Source organism: Osmia lignaria, chromosome 8 (assembly GCF_051020975.1).
Source record: "Osmia lignaria lignaria isolate PbOS001 chromosome 8, iyOsmLign1, whole genome shotgun sequence".
Classification (NCBI taxonomy): domain Eukaryota; kingdom Metazoa; phylum Arthropoda; class Insecta; order Hymenoptera; family Megachilidae; genus Osmia; species Osmia lignaria.
In genome coordinates this window covers 10,687,398-10,703,488 of record NC_135039.1, presented here as the reverse complement: position 1 = coordinate 10,703,488, position 16,091 = coordinate 10,687,398, and the positions used below count along the sequence as shown (strand labels likewise).

At 39.7% G+C, this 16,091-nt stretch overlaps 1 protein-coding gene and 1 long non-coding RNA gene across 4 annotated transcripts in view; one reads left to right on the top strand and one right to left on the bottom strand.

Moving 5' to 3' along the window:
* LOC117608770 (solute carrier family 7 member 14) overlaps nucleotides 1–16,091 on the bottom strand; it is a 42,159-nt gene that overhangs the window by 22,466 nt on the left and 3,602 nt on the right. For 2 of the 3 annotated variants that reach the window (XM_034334355.2, XM_034334356.2), the window contains exons 1-2: nucleotides 3,916–4,078; nucleotides 409–563 (exon numbers count right to left, since the gene is read on the bottom strand). In XM_034334355.2, the coding sequence (XP_034190246.1) occupies nucleotides 409–563; nucleotides 3,916–4,078 (318 nt within the window). Of the gene's footprint in view, nucleotides 1–408; nucleotides 564–3,915; nucleotides 4,079–16,091 lie in introns of those variants that run through there. The other variant, XM_034334358.2, reaches the window with a different exon arrangement.
* Nucleotides 7,136–7,964, top strand: LOC117608773 (uncharacterized). Its single transcript, XR_004582411.2, has 3 exons — nucleotides 7,136–7,377; nucleotides 7,615–7,765; nucleotides 7,845–7,964. It is a non-coding gene; the product is annotated as an uncharacterized LOC117608773 (long non-coding RNA).

The following is a 16,091-nucleotide window of genomic DNA, read 5'->3' as shown; positions in this document are numbered from 1 at the left end:
ATTATCGATACATATCGATAGTTTGGTTATCGATACATATCGATACCAAATATCGATGCAATTCAGAAATATGCCCATCACTAATTCACACTGCCAAGACAACCAAATAATGCCATCGACGTTCGGTAATCCCCCATTGTTTAGAAATAGAATTAAGCTCCCTCTAGAGGCCCAAATGCGAGGAATGATCGAGCGTTTACGGAATCACCGACGAGATACTAACCTAACCTAACAGTATCTCGTCGGTGACGGAATACAAAATTTCTCCGGTAATTCCAAAATCTGAACGCCAACGCTATTATTATGGTAATATACAACGATGATGACGAGTTTCGTGAAATCAAAGGGGATTGAAGGGCTGTCGCCGAGGAAAGTTCCGGATCCAAACTGCTGAGGGAAGATACTTGCCTGTAATTTCTGCTTCGGATCGGTCGGATGCAGTGGTTCGGGTCCACCTTTCCTCTGCTCACCCTGAAGACTCTCCACATTCTTCGTCCGTATAAACTTCCCGAAGAGCTCCAGGCCCTTCTCCCGATCCATCGGAAGTTCGAACTTCATTTTTTCTGCAATCAAAGGAAATCGACGCTTTAGAAAATCTTATTAACCCTTTCGCTGCCACGGTGCTCCCATGGAACCGGCGCTTATTTTTTTATTTGGGCAATGGTGGTCACCGGTGACCACCATGAATTTATTTTTTAAATCATTCATTTTGAGACAAATGCTCTCGAATAAAAATTAATGAATTATGCAAATATGTGTACATAACCTTATAAATTAAAAAGTGCGCTACTCAATAATAACTTCCTTTTTAGCCAAAAACAAAGTAATGTTCTTAATAATATTCTCACAAATTATTTTATGAATCAGTACAGTTCATGTTTATTAAAAATCATATTTTTCGATGGAATGTAGGATCCTATTTCAATTTAAGAAAAAAAATTGTTATTCTACATGTTTCTCTGCTTTTTGACCCTTACGCCGTAACATTACCGTTCAAACATATTTTCTATCTTCCACAATCATTTCTGAAAAGGCGTTTCGTCTCAGGATCGTTTGTCAGACTCGTCAGTGGGGCTGATAACAGACGATCCCTCCCCCAGACACCTATCATCATACTACAGGGTGATCCTCTCGCTAGGGGACACAAAGGAACTGGCGACAATGACTCCCTTGACCGCACCATGAAGACACGCAGAGTCGTCTCGGCCCGGGTAGGTCCCCGCTGGCACGTGACAATACGGACCTCTTTATGATGCGGTCAAGGGGTCCATTGTCGCCAGTGTTCCATTACATTACATTACATTACAATTAGACTTTACTTGGGAATAACCCAAGATGGCGTTCAGTAAGGGGGGGTTCCCCCCTATATTGCCCAACGAAATATGGCGGCCGTCGCCAGTGTTCCTGTGTCCCCTAGAGAGGATCACCCTGTATATTCGAACTGCATGCCGGGCGACCGCTTGCGAGAACACTGTCACCGATCCATCTCGCCGCCACCTAGCAGTCCCCGGCCCGAACTAAAGGCGTCCGGGGAGACGAAACCCTCTCTCCCCCTCCACTAACGCCTACATGTTGGAAAGATAAACTGCGTCACGGGCCCAGGGGGGACCACTGCTATGAAAAATGTGCTATTGGCAAGAATGTTCCCTTATTTTAATATATCTCCCAGTTCTTTGCCATTATAAAATTTTTGATATAAAATCTGTATTGGGGCCCACTGGTGCAAGTTCAAAAATTCGCGTGGCAGCGAAAGGGTTAATTAAATTTTTCATTTTAATTGCTACTAGAGGGCGTTTTCCCTCGTACAGCAAACATTTACTAATTCCCTGTTCTCCAACGCCTCCGTTTCTTAAAACCGCCTGCCTCCAAAGCCCTGCATTACCGACCCGTCAAATCGGAGAGGTCACTTGCCGTGTCTACCCCCTTAATGCGGGGAATTACCGAACGGTTACGATGAAAATTCAAGTGTTAGATAAAAAGGAGTTTCCGACAAGGGTTCAATGGTGTCCCGTGTGATTTCTCAGCCGGGTAGAAAGTCGTCGAGGCGAATTATCGATTTATTATTCAAGGGGGTGACCTGCTACGAGCACCCCGTTCTTCATGTAGAAAGGAATCGAAAGAAATGGAGAAGGATTGTCAGGAAGGAATGGAGTTCGGAAGAGGGTAGGATTATGCAAGGATGTAAGCAGCGAGGATAATCGTTCGCGAGGGAAACGATCCTCTCCGAAAACAGCCACTCACTGTTACCCTGGAATAAATTATTCAAGGTGGAAGAGTAGCTCTGACGCGTATAAAAACGCTCGTTTGCGCTTCGTTCTGCTAATGGAATTCCTGAATATCGTCTGACAGCTTGAAGAAACATTCTACTATAGCCACTTACATCAAACAATTTCAACTTTTAAGTATTCCTTTAAATGTACTCATCTTCTATTGCAGTATAGAAGTTCAATAACAAATTCTACATAAAGGTTTCATCGATATTTTCAATACAAAATGGCTGATTGTCAATTGTACCAAACGATCAATAAGTGGATTCATTATTTGTTCCAATGAAGAATCAGGCATTTTGTGTCAAAAATATTGATGAATCCTTTATGTAGTTATATTCTTTGAACTTTAAGCTTCTAATTGATGTACCATAAGTATAATTTTGTAATACTTTTCTGTCATGAAATTGCTTCCTTACTTTTTATTAAATTCTTCAGAAATAAACACAGATTAACAGTTAACCATGGCAACGGACGAATAAATCAAGAAAAGAAATTGCTTCAGGTTTCTAGAGGGAAGAAAACAACGAGGAATAACATCCTGGTGAGACGTTTCGCTTCATCGAGGAGGATAGTCTGCCAAAAACCTTGGAAAACTGGAGAATTTAACTAGAAGGCAACGTTCCTTTCCCTGGACACTGCACCAGGCGATTATCCTTTCTTCCAGGAGCTTCACAATTATCTGAACAACGAAAAGAAATTCAACATCCAACCGAGTGTCTCGTTTCCTGTGAACATTCTTAATGGACTAAAGGAAAAGTGAAGAAAATAGAAGAATTTCTCTTTTCAAGAGTTTCACTTTGACTGCCACAGTAGAAATACACCAGTTTAATCAGACACACTAAAAAATGTTAATTCTCAAATTTTTGAAAAGGAGGAACTTTCTACTGTAGCCACATACATCAAACAATTTCAACTTTTAAGTCTTCCATTAAATCTACTCATTTTCCATTAATTCATCCTTATCCCTCAGCTCAACGAACTGGCGCGACTGGGGGCGATAGGCTCCCAGCCATACCATGAGTACCCTATCGGCGTCTCAACCCACGCGTTGAAGGGCCTGGCTGAAGAATGGTTGAACCAGGAATTCACCAGACTCTGGCATAACGCCGACGGCATGAGACACACGAGGGCCTTATTTGAGGGACCATCACAGAAGCTGGGTGACACCTTAACTCACTTGGACAGGGCGCAGCTGCGCATGCTCGTTGGTCTAGTAACAGGACACTGGTACACGAGAAAACACCTCGCACGCATGGGACTCACAAAGGAGTCGACATGCCCGAGGTGTGAGGAGGAGGATGAGACACCCCTCCACGTAAGTACTTCTAAGATGCAGGGAACTAAGGGCCCTATAGAGGATCAATCCTGGGGACCTCGGAACCCTCATCATTAAGCGTTTCGGCTGGCCTGATGGCGGCGCTTCTAAATTTCGCAATAGAAGCCCAGCTGCCAAGGCACAGCCAGTAAAGAGGCTGCCTAGCGGCCCGGGTACAATGGTCCCCAAGGACTGAGTGCCCGGTTAGCCTGAACCTAATAATAATAATAATATCCCTCAGCTCATCCTTAATAAAATTAGACAAACTAGTAATTAATCTGATAATCAATCAGTAGAATAATATTGAAATTTATTACAATTCTAACTCACCATTAATTTGTCTAAACTTCTTAATTACAGAAAATTTAAGAGCCTGATAGTCCTTCACTGATAACCACCCACAGTTTAAGCAAACTTCTGGTAGCAGATTCTTATTCAGGTTCGTGTTCGTTATCAAGAAAAGCGAGAACCGTGGAAAAATGCAATGTTGCATATTGACGAGGCATTTTTGTTGGCTCGTTATCGTATAACCAGAAGAATCACGTTCAACCACCGTCAGCACGAAATAGAGGGTAGCTGTGGGCGTTGAAAGCACTGATGATTATTTCTTGCATGCTCGTATGCATACTTAAAACGTCACCTGTAAAATTGAGAAAGTTTCGCCTCCGTTTAATTATAATTTTCATTTTGATTGCATGCTCGCGTGGAGCAGCTTGCGTAATTACATAGATATAGCATAAAAGGGGGTTGTAATTTTCAGACTACCCTGTTAGAAATTTTCCTTACACCTTATCCTCGTTTTCAAGAATTTTTATCGTTATTTAAGATAAAATAAAATAAATAATAAAGGAACTAGTTTTCAGTAATTCTACCTGGGTTTAGGGAGGGCAAAATGTAGCAAGAAATTTTTGAAAATATTTCCAGAGAGTTCAGGGCTGTTGGTGGCACGTTTAAAAGGCTCCGCGTAGAAAGTATTCCTCCAGAGTACCTTTTTAATGCAATGCAAATTTTATTCCCCGCTCAACCCCGTCTTCAATTTTTTCATCCCTGTAAACGTAGACGAGAATCTCACCCTTCCCCTCTGCTGGATGAAAAACCACGAGGTGAAACTTTCCTAAGGGTTAACTCGATGCTCCAAGAAGATTCTAGTCTCAGCTACCGTGAAATCCGTTTAAAACATGCTCGATACCGGGACGGAACCGGAAACGTTCGACTACCCCTGGGTGGTGAAAGAATTCAATAAACGAAACGTGAAAATTGAGGTGCATCGATTTCAACTGACAGAGAGATTCACAGTCTGATGAAATTTCATGACAGAAAAGCATCGCGAATTACCGCTTAGGGTACATCAATTTGTAGGTTAAAGTCTAAGGAAGATAACTACGTAAAGGATTCTTGAAAGGAACAGTAAACTTTCAACAAAAATTCAATGTGGATTAAATTCTTAAACACACGGTCCATCTTGGAGGAGGAAAGTTTTCCTGAAAGCAAAGATACGTTTCCTTCAGGAAAAATAAACTTGATCGAGGGGTGTCCTGTAACACTTACCCTCGTTTGCTTGCTACAAAGGGCGAAATAACAAGACGCAACGTAACGCCCTTCAGTTGAACGTTGATAAGGGATTCGTGCAGAGCAAGAAAATTTATGAAGCGAGGTACATTTGTTTATTTATGGAAACGGTGTACCGTAGAACCGCGAACAGCGATAAACCGACAGGGTGGAAAGCACTCAATTTCCTTCTGTACAAGGGAGACGATCCAGCGCGGAGAAAACTTGAAATTAGTCAAATAAAATTTCTCTCTTTCCATGGAGAAACAGAGACCCTTGAAAATTGAGAAGAAGTTTCAATGCAGGGTAAGAGAATGTAAATATAAAAATTCTGATACACCACTGGACGTTGATTGATGAAAAAACTCCAGGATTCTATATTAATTTCTAACGAGACTCGGTATATATTTTTCCAACAGGAACAGGTGTCCCTTGAAGGAAGCCTTCCAGGAAACTTCTGGGAAATTGCTTCTGTTCCTTCTACTTTTTTTTAATTCATCATCAAGGAAGCCTGTTACCGACATATCATAGACTAGGGATGTGCAGGTACCCGATATTACGGGCTCGGGTGGGCTCGGAAAAAATCGGGCGAACTCGGGTGTCCGATACACGCGTACAGTCGGGCCAGGTCGGATAAAGTCGGGCAGATTCGGACGAGCCGCCGCGAGCCGCGGTCCGCGGACCGTGAGCTCGTCCGGATCTGCCCGACTTTATCCGACCCAATCCGACCTGACCCGAAACAGTCGAGCAACCCGACTGCACGCGTGTATCGGACACTCGCCCGAGCCCGCCCGATGTTTTCCGAACCGATCCGACTAGTCGGGCCGCCGGGGCCGCACATGTCAACGGCCTTAGCCACTTAGGCCATACCGGTACCCGTAAGATCACCGAAGTCAAGCTAAGTGGGCACGGTCTCGCCAAAAGATGGGTTACCGTGTGCTGTTGGCAAAAACGACACACACTCACACATAAGGACTAAAAAGTATGGAGTATGGAAGAGTAAAAAAATTATGGAATGACAAAAACTCATAGAATTAAAAGTACGGAAAAATGTAAGACAAAGCAAAATTCCAAAAATGCGCGGGATTTGGGGTTGGCAGTGCTGCCAATCCATCCCCAATGCGCGTGGACGATACTGTTCATTGGGCAACATGGGGACAGATAAGTCCCTAAAAAGTCCCTCGCAGGGGCGAAATTAAGTCACTCACTCACTCGGGCCGCACGTCACTAATAGACATAAAATTCTTCTTTTCTTTGATTTTCGATGAAATTACTATTCAATTCCTGGATGAAAATTTTCCGTCTCCTTTGTCCGACGATAAAATGTAGGTCGAAGTATTCCTTGCAGCAGTAAAACACCTTCCACTTCCTTTGTACAGTTTTTTTTTCAATTATTTATTCATTTCTTCCCTTCAACTTGATCCGAAGCGATTCCCTAGCGGAACAATACAGGGAAATCAATTGGCTGACGATACCAAACGACGCGAAAACAGGTTAGATAAAATAATACAGGGCTGGTGTCGAAAAAAGAGGAAGATTGTTCGGGGACAATTAACGAAACGACACGAGAAGAGAAGATAGAAATTTCCTGTGAAGAGAACTCGGTCCACTCAGCCAATCGCAGCCGTTCCTTTCGAATGCAGTTTCTCGATTGCCCGGACAAAGGATCTCTCGGCTTGCCGCGCGGCATTTGATCTTCCTCTGGGCGGCCATAACCGGGAACAATGCGGATCTACCTCGAGACTCCTATTTCCATTTCTTCTCCGCTCGAGTGACTCGTTTCCGCTGCGCCGAGTAAATTATCATTCCTTTCTGAGGCAAACTTTTTCATACGTCTGACCTCTGCCTTATGGATCCCACTGTAATGTCTGACGGGTGAGGTTATGGCAGCTATGGTCTCAGATAACAGTAACGATAACTGTACATCTTTTATAGTAAAATTATGTCCCTTTTATTGATCCTGGAAAGACCGGGGGGGGGGGGGGGGGGGGGGGGGGTCAATCCCACCGGTTGGAAGATATATTATTTGTACCTTCGAGATTAATATTGAAAAATTAATTTTTTATAAGGCTTGGTATTTTCAGGGTTAATTTCAGAGAATATATTTTACGGCTGTTCGAATGGTTAAGCTGATGAACGATAGCAATTTCAATTCTGACCCGATACCTTTAACCTAGCGACTGCTATCGGTTATCCATTACGAGCTTAAACGAGGTCACTGCTGCAAGAAACGATATTGCACCGGTATGGATTTATTTACAGCACGTCCAACCTGTTTTTTCTCATTCAAGTCTCGTGGTTGCTTGTTCCATGAATAGATGAGCGAAAAACTACGATCGTGATTTCTCTCCTCTTTTCTATCTTGAAACGATAATAGATCCTGCGATACATTATGCAGATACTTTCTTCGGACCATAAACTTTAACCTGATGCATCATAAGTGTTATTTTGTGATACTTTTCTGTCATGAAATTGTGTCAGACTTTCAGTCCCTTTCATATGGAATGATGGATTGTTTGATAAAAACTTGTGAGAAAGTGAAATAAGGATGGATACTCTAAATGGCCCTCTGGCGGTGAATTCATGAAGTAGCGCTATAGTAATCCACCTTGGATCCCACTGATCCTAAGAGGTTCATTTTTAAGGTTTCCCTTACATCCTGAAGCATATCTTTGTAGTTGCAGATGATAAAGAATTCAATTTTCCTTCAGGACACTCTAATAATCCACTGGTGGCAAAAACAGGAGAAAATTTATCTGAGGGATAAACAAGGAGCCTGGAAATTTCTTATGCATGCTGAAGAATGATCTGAAAATTGGAAAATTTTTAGAAGAAAGTTTGTCACCTTTGGAAGTAGGAAATTTATTTCTTAACACTTTGATAGCTGCACACATAACTCTACAATTATTGATAAAGAATTATATTTGAAAGCTTAATTTAGTCTACTTTATGAAATTATTAAATTTCAAATTGCAATTTGCATCTAATAGAGTAGAAGTTGAATATTAAAATCAGGAATACCTGACAGCAGGCATTAAAATGTTGAAACGAAGGAAACTGAAGTATCCTGCATACATTGCAAAGGATAAATGATCCATACTATAGTGAAGTGAAATGATTGTTGATAATTCCAATTTAAGAAAGTAGGTCTGGGGAAGAAGAACGAGCAGTCCGATCGAATTCAATTAAACCGGATAAAGGAAACTGGCCTACGGTTCGTCTTTGTGTCAGGAACAGCTGAAAACGAAGGCACCAACGTGCCCGTGAATTTATTCCCTGACAAAGATGCCTTGCACTGTTCCTTGGCTCTCGGCCAAACTTTTCACTCGACCTTCGCCTCTCGCGAACAGCTGAACCCAGACTGGTGGTTGAATAAGGAAAAGAATTTTGAAATATTTTTACCACCACAGAGATTAGATAGAAATCATCTCTGTTTGACATCATAGAAAGGCATACGATACTTTGATAACAGAGTGCAGGTAAATATTTTTCATACCAAAGACCAGAAAATCTAATTTCGACTGGATGTCCCTCTTTTGACCTGGTTTCCAAGCACCTGGATCCGACCAGGATATAAGTTCACCTTACAACCCCAAGAATTCAATATGTATGATTCTTTGTACAAAAGTAACTTGAGATTGTGCAGGTAAAATATTCAATACCCTCCTTGACTCAGAATCTATTGATAAATCTCCAGATACCAGTGGTGATTGATAAGATTTTGATCTTGAAGAATTTGTCTATACACTTCAACTGCCACACTAGAAAAGGCCATATTGCAATTATTCTAAATCTAAAATTGCAATTATTCTAAATCTAAAATTGTAATTATTCTAAATCTAAAATTGTAATTATTCTAAATCTAAAATTGCAATTATTAATGATGCTTTGAGAGACCATATTGCAATTATTCTAAATATAAAATTGCAATTATTAATGATGCTTTCAAAGGCCATATTGCAATTATTCTAAATCTAAAATTGCAATTATTAATAATGCTTTGAACTTGGCACCTTGTATAATTACTATAATATTACATAGTAAAATATTAATGCTGATTATACAAAATGTTAAGCCCCAGTCACTGAATACCACCATGGCAGTAAACGTGATAAACGTCGACTGAAGTATATAGAAATCATTGCACACATTTCCTGTTACATCATCGAACACGATCGACCCTGATCGAAATACAATTAGCGACACCAACGAGGCTTTACTTGCGATTAACTTTGTTGAATAGTGTAGCAGCTTCAAAAGAAACTTTCCAGAATAGCAATATTATCTGCAAATTAATTAAATTGCTATTGCACTAATGATACAAGATATCAAATTAAAATAATTAATAATATAATATTAATTATCCTGGAAGACTCGAGCTATTTTTGTACATTTTCCTTTAATTAAGACAAGCCTAATTTGCGCCCAGCTGTACATACAATACCGGTTACAAAGGGATGATTATCTCGAGGCCTCGAAAATCGTCCCGTCACAAGGTAATTAGAGAAGGGAATGCCGATAAAGGGAGACGCATCGTTGCGGTACACTTGGAGAATAGGGAGGATGTAGGTGGTAAAGTGTCGACGATATCACGACCTCTCGGCAGACGAGTCTCTCCTAAGCGATCCTCGATATCTGATAAAATGGTTCGCCTAGCGAGGAGGGCTGCTATACACAAAGCAACAGGCGTCGACCTACTACCTCCTTTCCATTCTCATTTTCAATATTTCTTATTGGGCATTGTATTTTGTCTGTTGAATCTATTGCCATGGCTCTGAATATAAAATACCCCACTTATATTTTATCAAAAGGCGGTAATATGGCCCTCCATCGCTAGAACCTGATTCATAATTTAAATTGCTTTAAAGTTTCCTTAAAATATATAGGTTATGAGAGAGCAAATTACTAATGAGGTAATTGCCATAGCTCTGAATGTAAAATATCACACCTATTTTTGTATTAAAAGATAGTAATATGGCCCTACAATTCTAGAACCTGATTCATAATTTAAATTGCTTTAAAGTTTCCTTAAAATATATAGGTTATAAAAGACCAAATTATTAGTGGGGTAATTTGGGGTAATTGCCATAGCTCTGAATATAAAAAGTCATACTTATTTTTGTATTAAAAGGTTCTAATATGGCCTTCCAGTTCTAGAATCTGATTCATAATTTAAATTGCTTTAAAGTTTTCTTAAAATATATAGGTTATGATAGGGCAAATTACTAATGAGGTAATTGCCATAGCTCTGAATGTAAATATCACACCTATTTTTGTATTAAAAGATAGTAATATGGCCCTACAATTCTAGAACCTGATTCATAATTTAAATTGCTTTAAAGTTTCCTTAAAATATATAGGTTATGAGAGGGCAAATTACTAATGAGGTAATTGCCATAGCTCTGAATATAAAATATCACACTAGAATCTGATTCATAAGTGAAATTGCTTGAAAGTTTGCTTAAAATATAGATGAATTAATAAAGTTATCTGTGTTAAAAGGCCAAATTACTCTTTCTTCTACTGTGATATTAATAGTAATAGATAAGATGTCTGTCTAAGAGTTAAATTTTCATCAGAACTAGAGAAGCTAATAATACAGCAAACGTATAGAATATCGACAGGCAATGGCCGTCTAATAGCAAGAGGATTGGCGAACATAATTAGTAATGGGAAACGATAAGTGTCGTCTAGGATTCATTGTCCGGCTACATGCAAAACAGCTACGAAGTAGGTCGTGCATCGTGGAAGATAAAACTGTCCCTAACGAAAAATCGAAACGAAACGTGTGTTCGTGTTCCTGATCCATTCGTCGGATAAGGGGAAACAGACCATTAGCTTCGGAGAAGCAGCCACGGTTGTATCTGATTTCACGGAACGAATCTCCCTTTAAACGATCCCTGTTCCATGGATGAAGAATGTCTCGCGGGGGAGTTAAACGCTAAATCCTATTAATCTGGAAATAAAAAGAGGAGCATTGGAAAAGGAAAGAAATTATAAATTTCGATAAAAACGAATTTTTGGCTGTAGTTCCGAATACGACCGGTCGCCGATCAAAATGAAATTTTGAGGGGGCGGGGGGAGGGTGGAGGGGACGCCAAATATAAAGTGGTATCTTCGGCTTCTTATTAGTTTCCGAGATATTAATTAAAAACTTTAGTACAATACATAGAATTTTTCCTATACAGACGCAACTAACACTACCCTCTGCGCTGTAGCAACCGTCATCGTCAAGTGTCGAACAGCCATTGACACCATAGCGAATCGGCTTCCGTTTCTATAGGGTGTTCCATGTAAAATCCATTTCTTTAGTTACATTACGTTATGTTTTATATTTTATTACTAATTCTCAAGGAATTAAACACATTTGATTTATATGTAGGTTAGGTAGGGTAGATAATTTTCCGGCCACCGGCAACGCTACAACAGTCGTCGTATCTCCAAAGTTTTATAGATAGTCAGGTTGAAACCCCCGCTGTGTCAACGGCTGTTCGACACTTGACGATGTCAGTTGCATATACCCGCCCGGGTGAGGTGGCATATCCGTGTCCGACCTCGGATGGCCGGATTTACACTAAACTTGACGATGTCAGCTTACTACAGCTAGACGCTGGTTCAGACATGGCTAGTAGTTTAGTCAAGTGGCGAGTAGTTTAGTGTATGGACACTACAGTAGTTTAGTAAACCGGCTTAGTCGAGTAGATCCGTTTCATTGGATTTTTCTGGTCGAGTAGGCTTCCCCCACCACTAACTAGGCTTCCCCAACCACTAACTAGGCTTATCCCAACACTAACTAGGCTTATCCCAACACTAACTAGGCTTACCCCACCACTAACTAGGCTTGCCCCACCACTAACTAGGCGTGCCCCACCACTAACTAGGCTTCCCCCACCACTAACTAGGCGTGCCCCAACACTAACTAGGCTTACCCCACCACTAACTAGGCTTGCCCCACCACCAACTAGGCTTGCTCCACCACTAACTAGGCTTCCCCCACCACTAACTAGGCGTGCCCCACCACTAACTAGGCGTGCCCCAACACTAACTAGGCTTGCCCCACCACAAACTAGGCGTGCCCAACCACTAATTAGGCTTCCCCCACCACTAACTAGGCTTCCCCCACCACTAACTAGGCTTACCCCACCACTAACTAGGCTTGCCCCACCACTAACTAGGCTTGCCTTACCACTAACTAGGCTTGCTCCACCACTAACTGGGCGTGCCCCACCACTAACTAGGCTTGCTCCACCGCTAACTAGGCTTCCCCCACCACTAACTAGACTTGCCTCACCACTAACTAGGCGTCCCAACACTAACTGGACTTCCGAACAGACCTGTCCGGACCCATTTCTTTAATCAAGCGATATATCTTGTACTCTCGATTTTCAAAGCTCAACTGTACTAGTCCGGACACTTTTCTATGCGCTAAACGGTTTAGTAGTAAGTAGCTACTCCCCACTCGATTAAATTAATAGCCGTGTCTGAACCAGCCTTAAGACGGTTGTGTTAGTTACATCTGTAAAGGAAAAATTCTATGTATTGTACGAAAGTTTTTAATTAATATCTCGGAAATTAATAGGAAGCCGAAGATACCACTTTATATTTGGGGTCCCCTCCCCCTCAAAATTTCATCTTGATCGACGACCGGTCGTATTCGGAAATTCATCCGAATTTTTTCATAAGGTAAAGCAGAGGGGAAATTAGCGGGAATCGCGATGAAAGCAGATGTTTCGGGGGATAATCTGGTTGGAACGCGTCCAAAGTGGAACTCGGAAACCGCGTTAGAAGTAGATCGCGGGAATTTTACAAAAGCAAAGGAAAATCGGCTTACGGTCCCTCGGCAAAAGTTTAATCCCCCCGGAGAATAGCGCTGAAATTAGCCTTGGGTTCAACGTTTCGCCTCGCGAACGTTCAGGGAAAAGAACTTTTCTTGTTACGCTTTCTATAATTATATCCCTGATAAACGTTCTTTAAATTAATATCAAATAAGTAGGCGAAGTTTTGCGATATACGCTATGGGGGAAATTTATGTTTCAAAGATTATACCTTAACGCGTTTAATGCGGCTGTGAAAGTGGACGTGTGCGGTACGGCACACGCTAGAATTGTAATTATGCATTCAGTATACGATCGTTCCATTTTCCAATTTAAATTCCCTCTGGACTCGAGTGGACATTCCGCTAAAAATAATAGTAACGGTATCAATGTTAACGCGTTCGCTGCCAGTGGGGCCTCAAGTTTTGTATAATTAAATAAAATAGAAAGCAAACTTTGAATGACTTTTAGAAATACAGGGTGTCAATTTAAAAGTTTACATTTGAAAATAAATAATATTTTTAATAACTGCATTGTTGAATGCAAGGAGGGTCCTTTTTCTACGCATACCTTCTAAGTTTATTAGAAATAATTAATTCTCGAAAAAATTCAATTCCTGCAAAATGCTGAAGGTACACTAATTTTTTTCTAATATTTTTATTTTTCATAAATTTTTTTTATATTTTATTTCTATTATTATTCCTGGTGCATAATTAGGAATATTTAAAATTAATATAGAATTGACCAGGATTAATCAATTCGATTAAATTTAAATTTCTATACTTATATTAACCATAAAATAATTTTTACGGTATTTGAATTAGAATTCATGAAAATTCAATTATTTTCTATTTTTAATAATGTATTAACACTTCAACTACTATCCTGCAGGTACTCTAATTTTTTTCTACTATTCCTATTTTATTTCTATTATTTATTATCCCAGGTACTTAATTAGGAATATTTTCAACTGTAACATTGGTGACTTTAGTCTAGCACCCAACAATACAATTATAATTTTAATATCTCTGACTACATATGGCCTTTTCAACTATAGCATCATCCATATAATATCAATCATCCAATCATTCCTATTCCCTGAATTGAACGTTTTAAAATAAATATCATTGGATCATTCTTCCAACATTCATCGATTAACCCTTTCTTCAATTAGGACCATAATTAATAGTGAAAGGGTTGAAAGAATTTTGTCTGCACAGTGGTTGATTAAATCATTGGATCATTCTTCCAGCATTCATCGATTAACCCTTTCTTCAATTAGGACCATAATTAATAGTGAAAGGGTTGAAAGAATTTTGTCTGCACAGTGGTTGATTAAATCATTGGATCATTCTTCCAACATTCATCGATTAACCCTTTCTTCAATTAGGACCATAATTAATAGTGAAAGGGTTGAAAGAATTTTGTCTGCACAGTGGTTGATTAACTCGGCGCACGTGCGACTGCAGATTTGGTAGAGCAGCAGGAGGCCTTACAACGTAACCCTGAACTCTGGTACATCGATCTACCGCAATGCAACGAGCGGGAACGGTGTACAAAGTCTCCTCGACTAAAAAGAGCCAGGGAAGAAAGAAGAAAGTCGAGTGGTACGGTGATAAGAATGCTGGACTTTCAATTTTGATTAACCCTTGCCTACTAGGACCTGGAGGACCACGGTTGCTATTATAATCCTTTCCATTTTCCATCCGTTCAGATTGTTCTTGCAGACAGTTTGCTTCTTCAGGGTTGACCTGAATCGACGAGGAAAAAAAAAAAAATTATGTGAGAAACTTTGAAACTTTCTTTGGACTTTCTGAAAGGCTGACGAGGGTTAAAGGCATTCAAATGGAATTTCGGATAAAATTCTGAGCTATTTTCAAATAACACAGTTTTGGAGAACTTTCAAACTCTTCTGAGATTGTTAATCTTTGAAGTGATGGATTAATTAGATTTCATAGTAACATCCACTGGGAGGTGATTAAAGAACACTCCTTGTTCGATGGAGGATAAAATTGCCTTAGTTCCAGCACTTTTTTCCCCTCGCGACAAAGTATGACAGTCTCTAAACTTCCATACTATTATCCCAACTGTGCACCGCTAGGTTTTAATAGATTTATTCCTTAATGCAAGTTAGATTCAATTTTTATGTAAACTTTCTAGAAACTTGACACGAGTGTGTATACACCGGGGAAGAGAATTGCGTATTGAAGTATACTAAGAGAAAAGTAATTCATAGAAGAAGGAATTAATTTTGGATGAAATTTTCAGTGAGAAACTTGAGTCAACTTTGCAGTTTAAAAACATTGAAAATCATGACAGAAAAGTATCACCAAATTGCACTTATAAGGTATCAATTTAAAGCTTAAAGTTCAATAACAAATTCTACATAAAGGTTTCATCGATATTTTCAACACAAAATGGCTGATTGTCAATTGTACCAAACAATCAATAAGTGGGTTCATTGTTTGTTCCAATGAAGAATCAGCCATTTTGTGTCACAAATATTGATGAATCCTTTATGTAGTTATATTCTTTGAACTTTAAGCTTCAAATTGATGTACCATAAGTATAATTTTGTAATACTTTTCTGTCATGAAATTGCTTCCTTACTTTTCATTAAATTCTTCAGAAATAAACACAGATTAACAGTTAACCATGGCAACGGACGAATAAATCAAGAAAAGAAATTGCTTCAGGTTTCTAGAAGGAAGAAAACAACGAGGAATAACATCCTGGTGAGACGTTTCGCTTCGTCGGGGAGGATAGTCTGCCAAAAACCTTGGAAAACTGGAGAATTTAACTAGAAGGAAACGTTCCTTTCCCTGGACACTGCACCAGGCGATTATCCTTTCTTCCAGGAGCTTCACAATTATCTGAACAACGAAAAGAAATTCAACATCCAACCGAGTGTCTCGTTTCCTGTGAACATTCTTAATGGACTAAAGAAAAAGTGAAGAAAATAGAAGAATTTCTCTTTTCAAGAGTTTCACTTTGACTGCCACAGTAGAAATACACCAGTTTAATCAGACACACTAAAGAATGTTAATTCTCAAATTTTTGAAAAGAAGGAACTTTCTACTGTAGCCACTTACATCAAACAATTTCAACTTTGAAGTCTTCCATTAAATCTACTCATTTTCCATT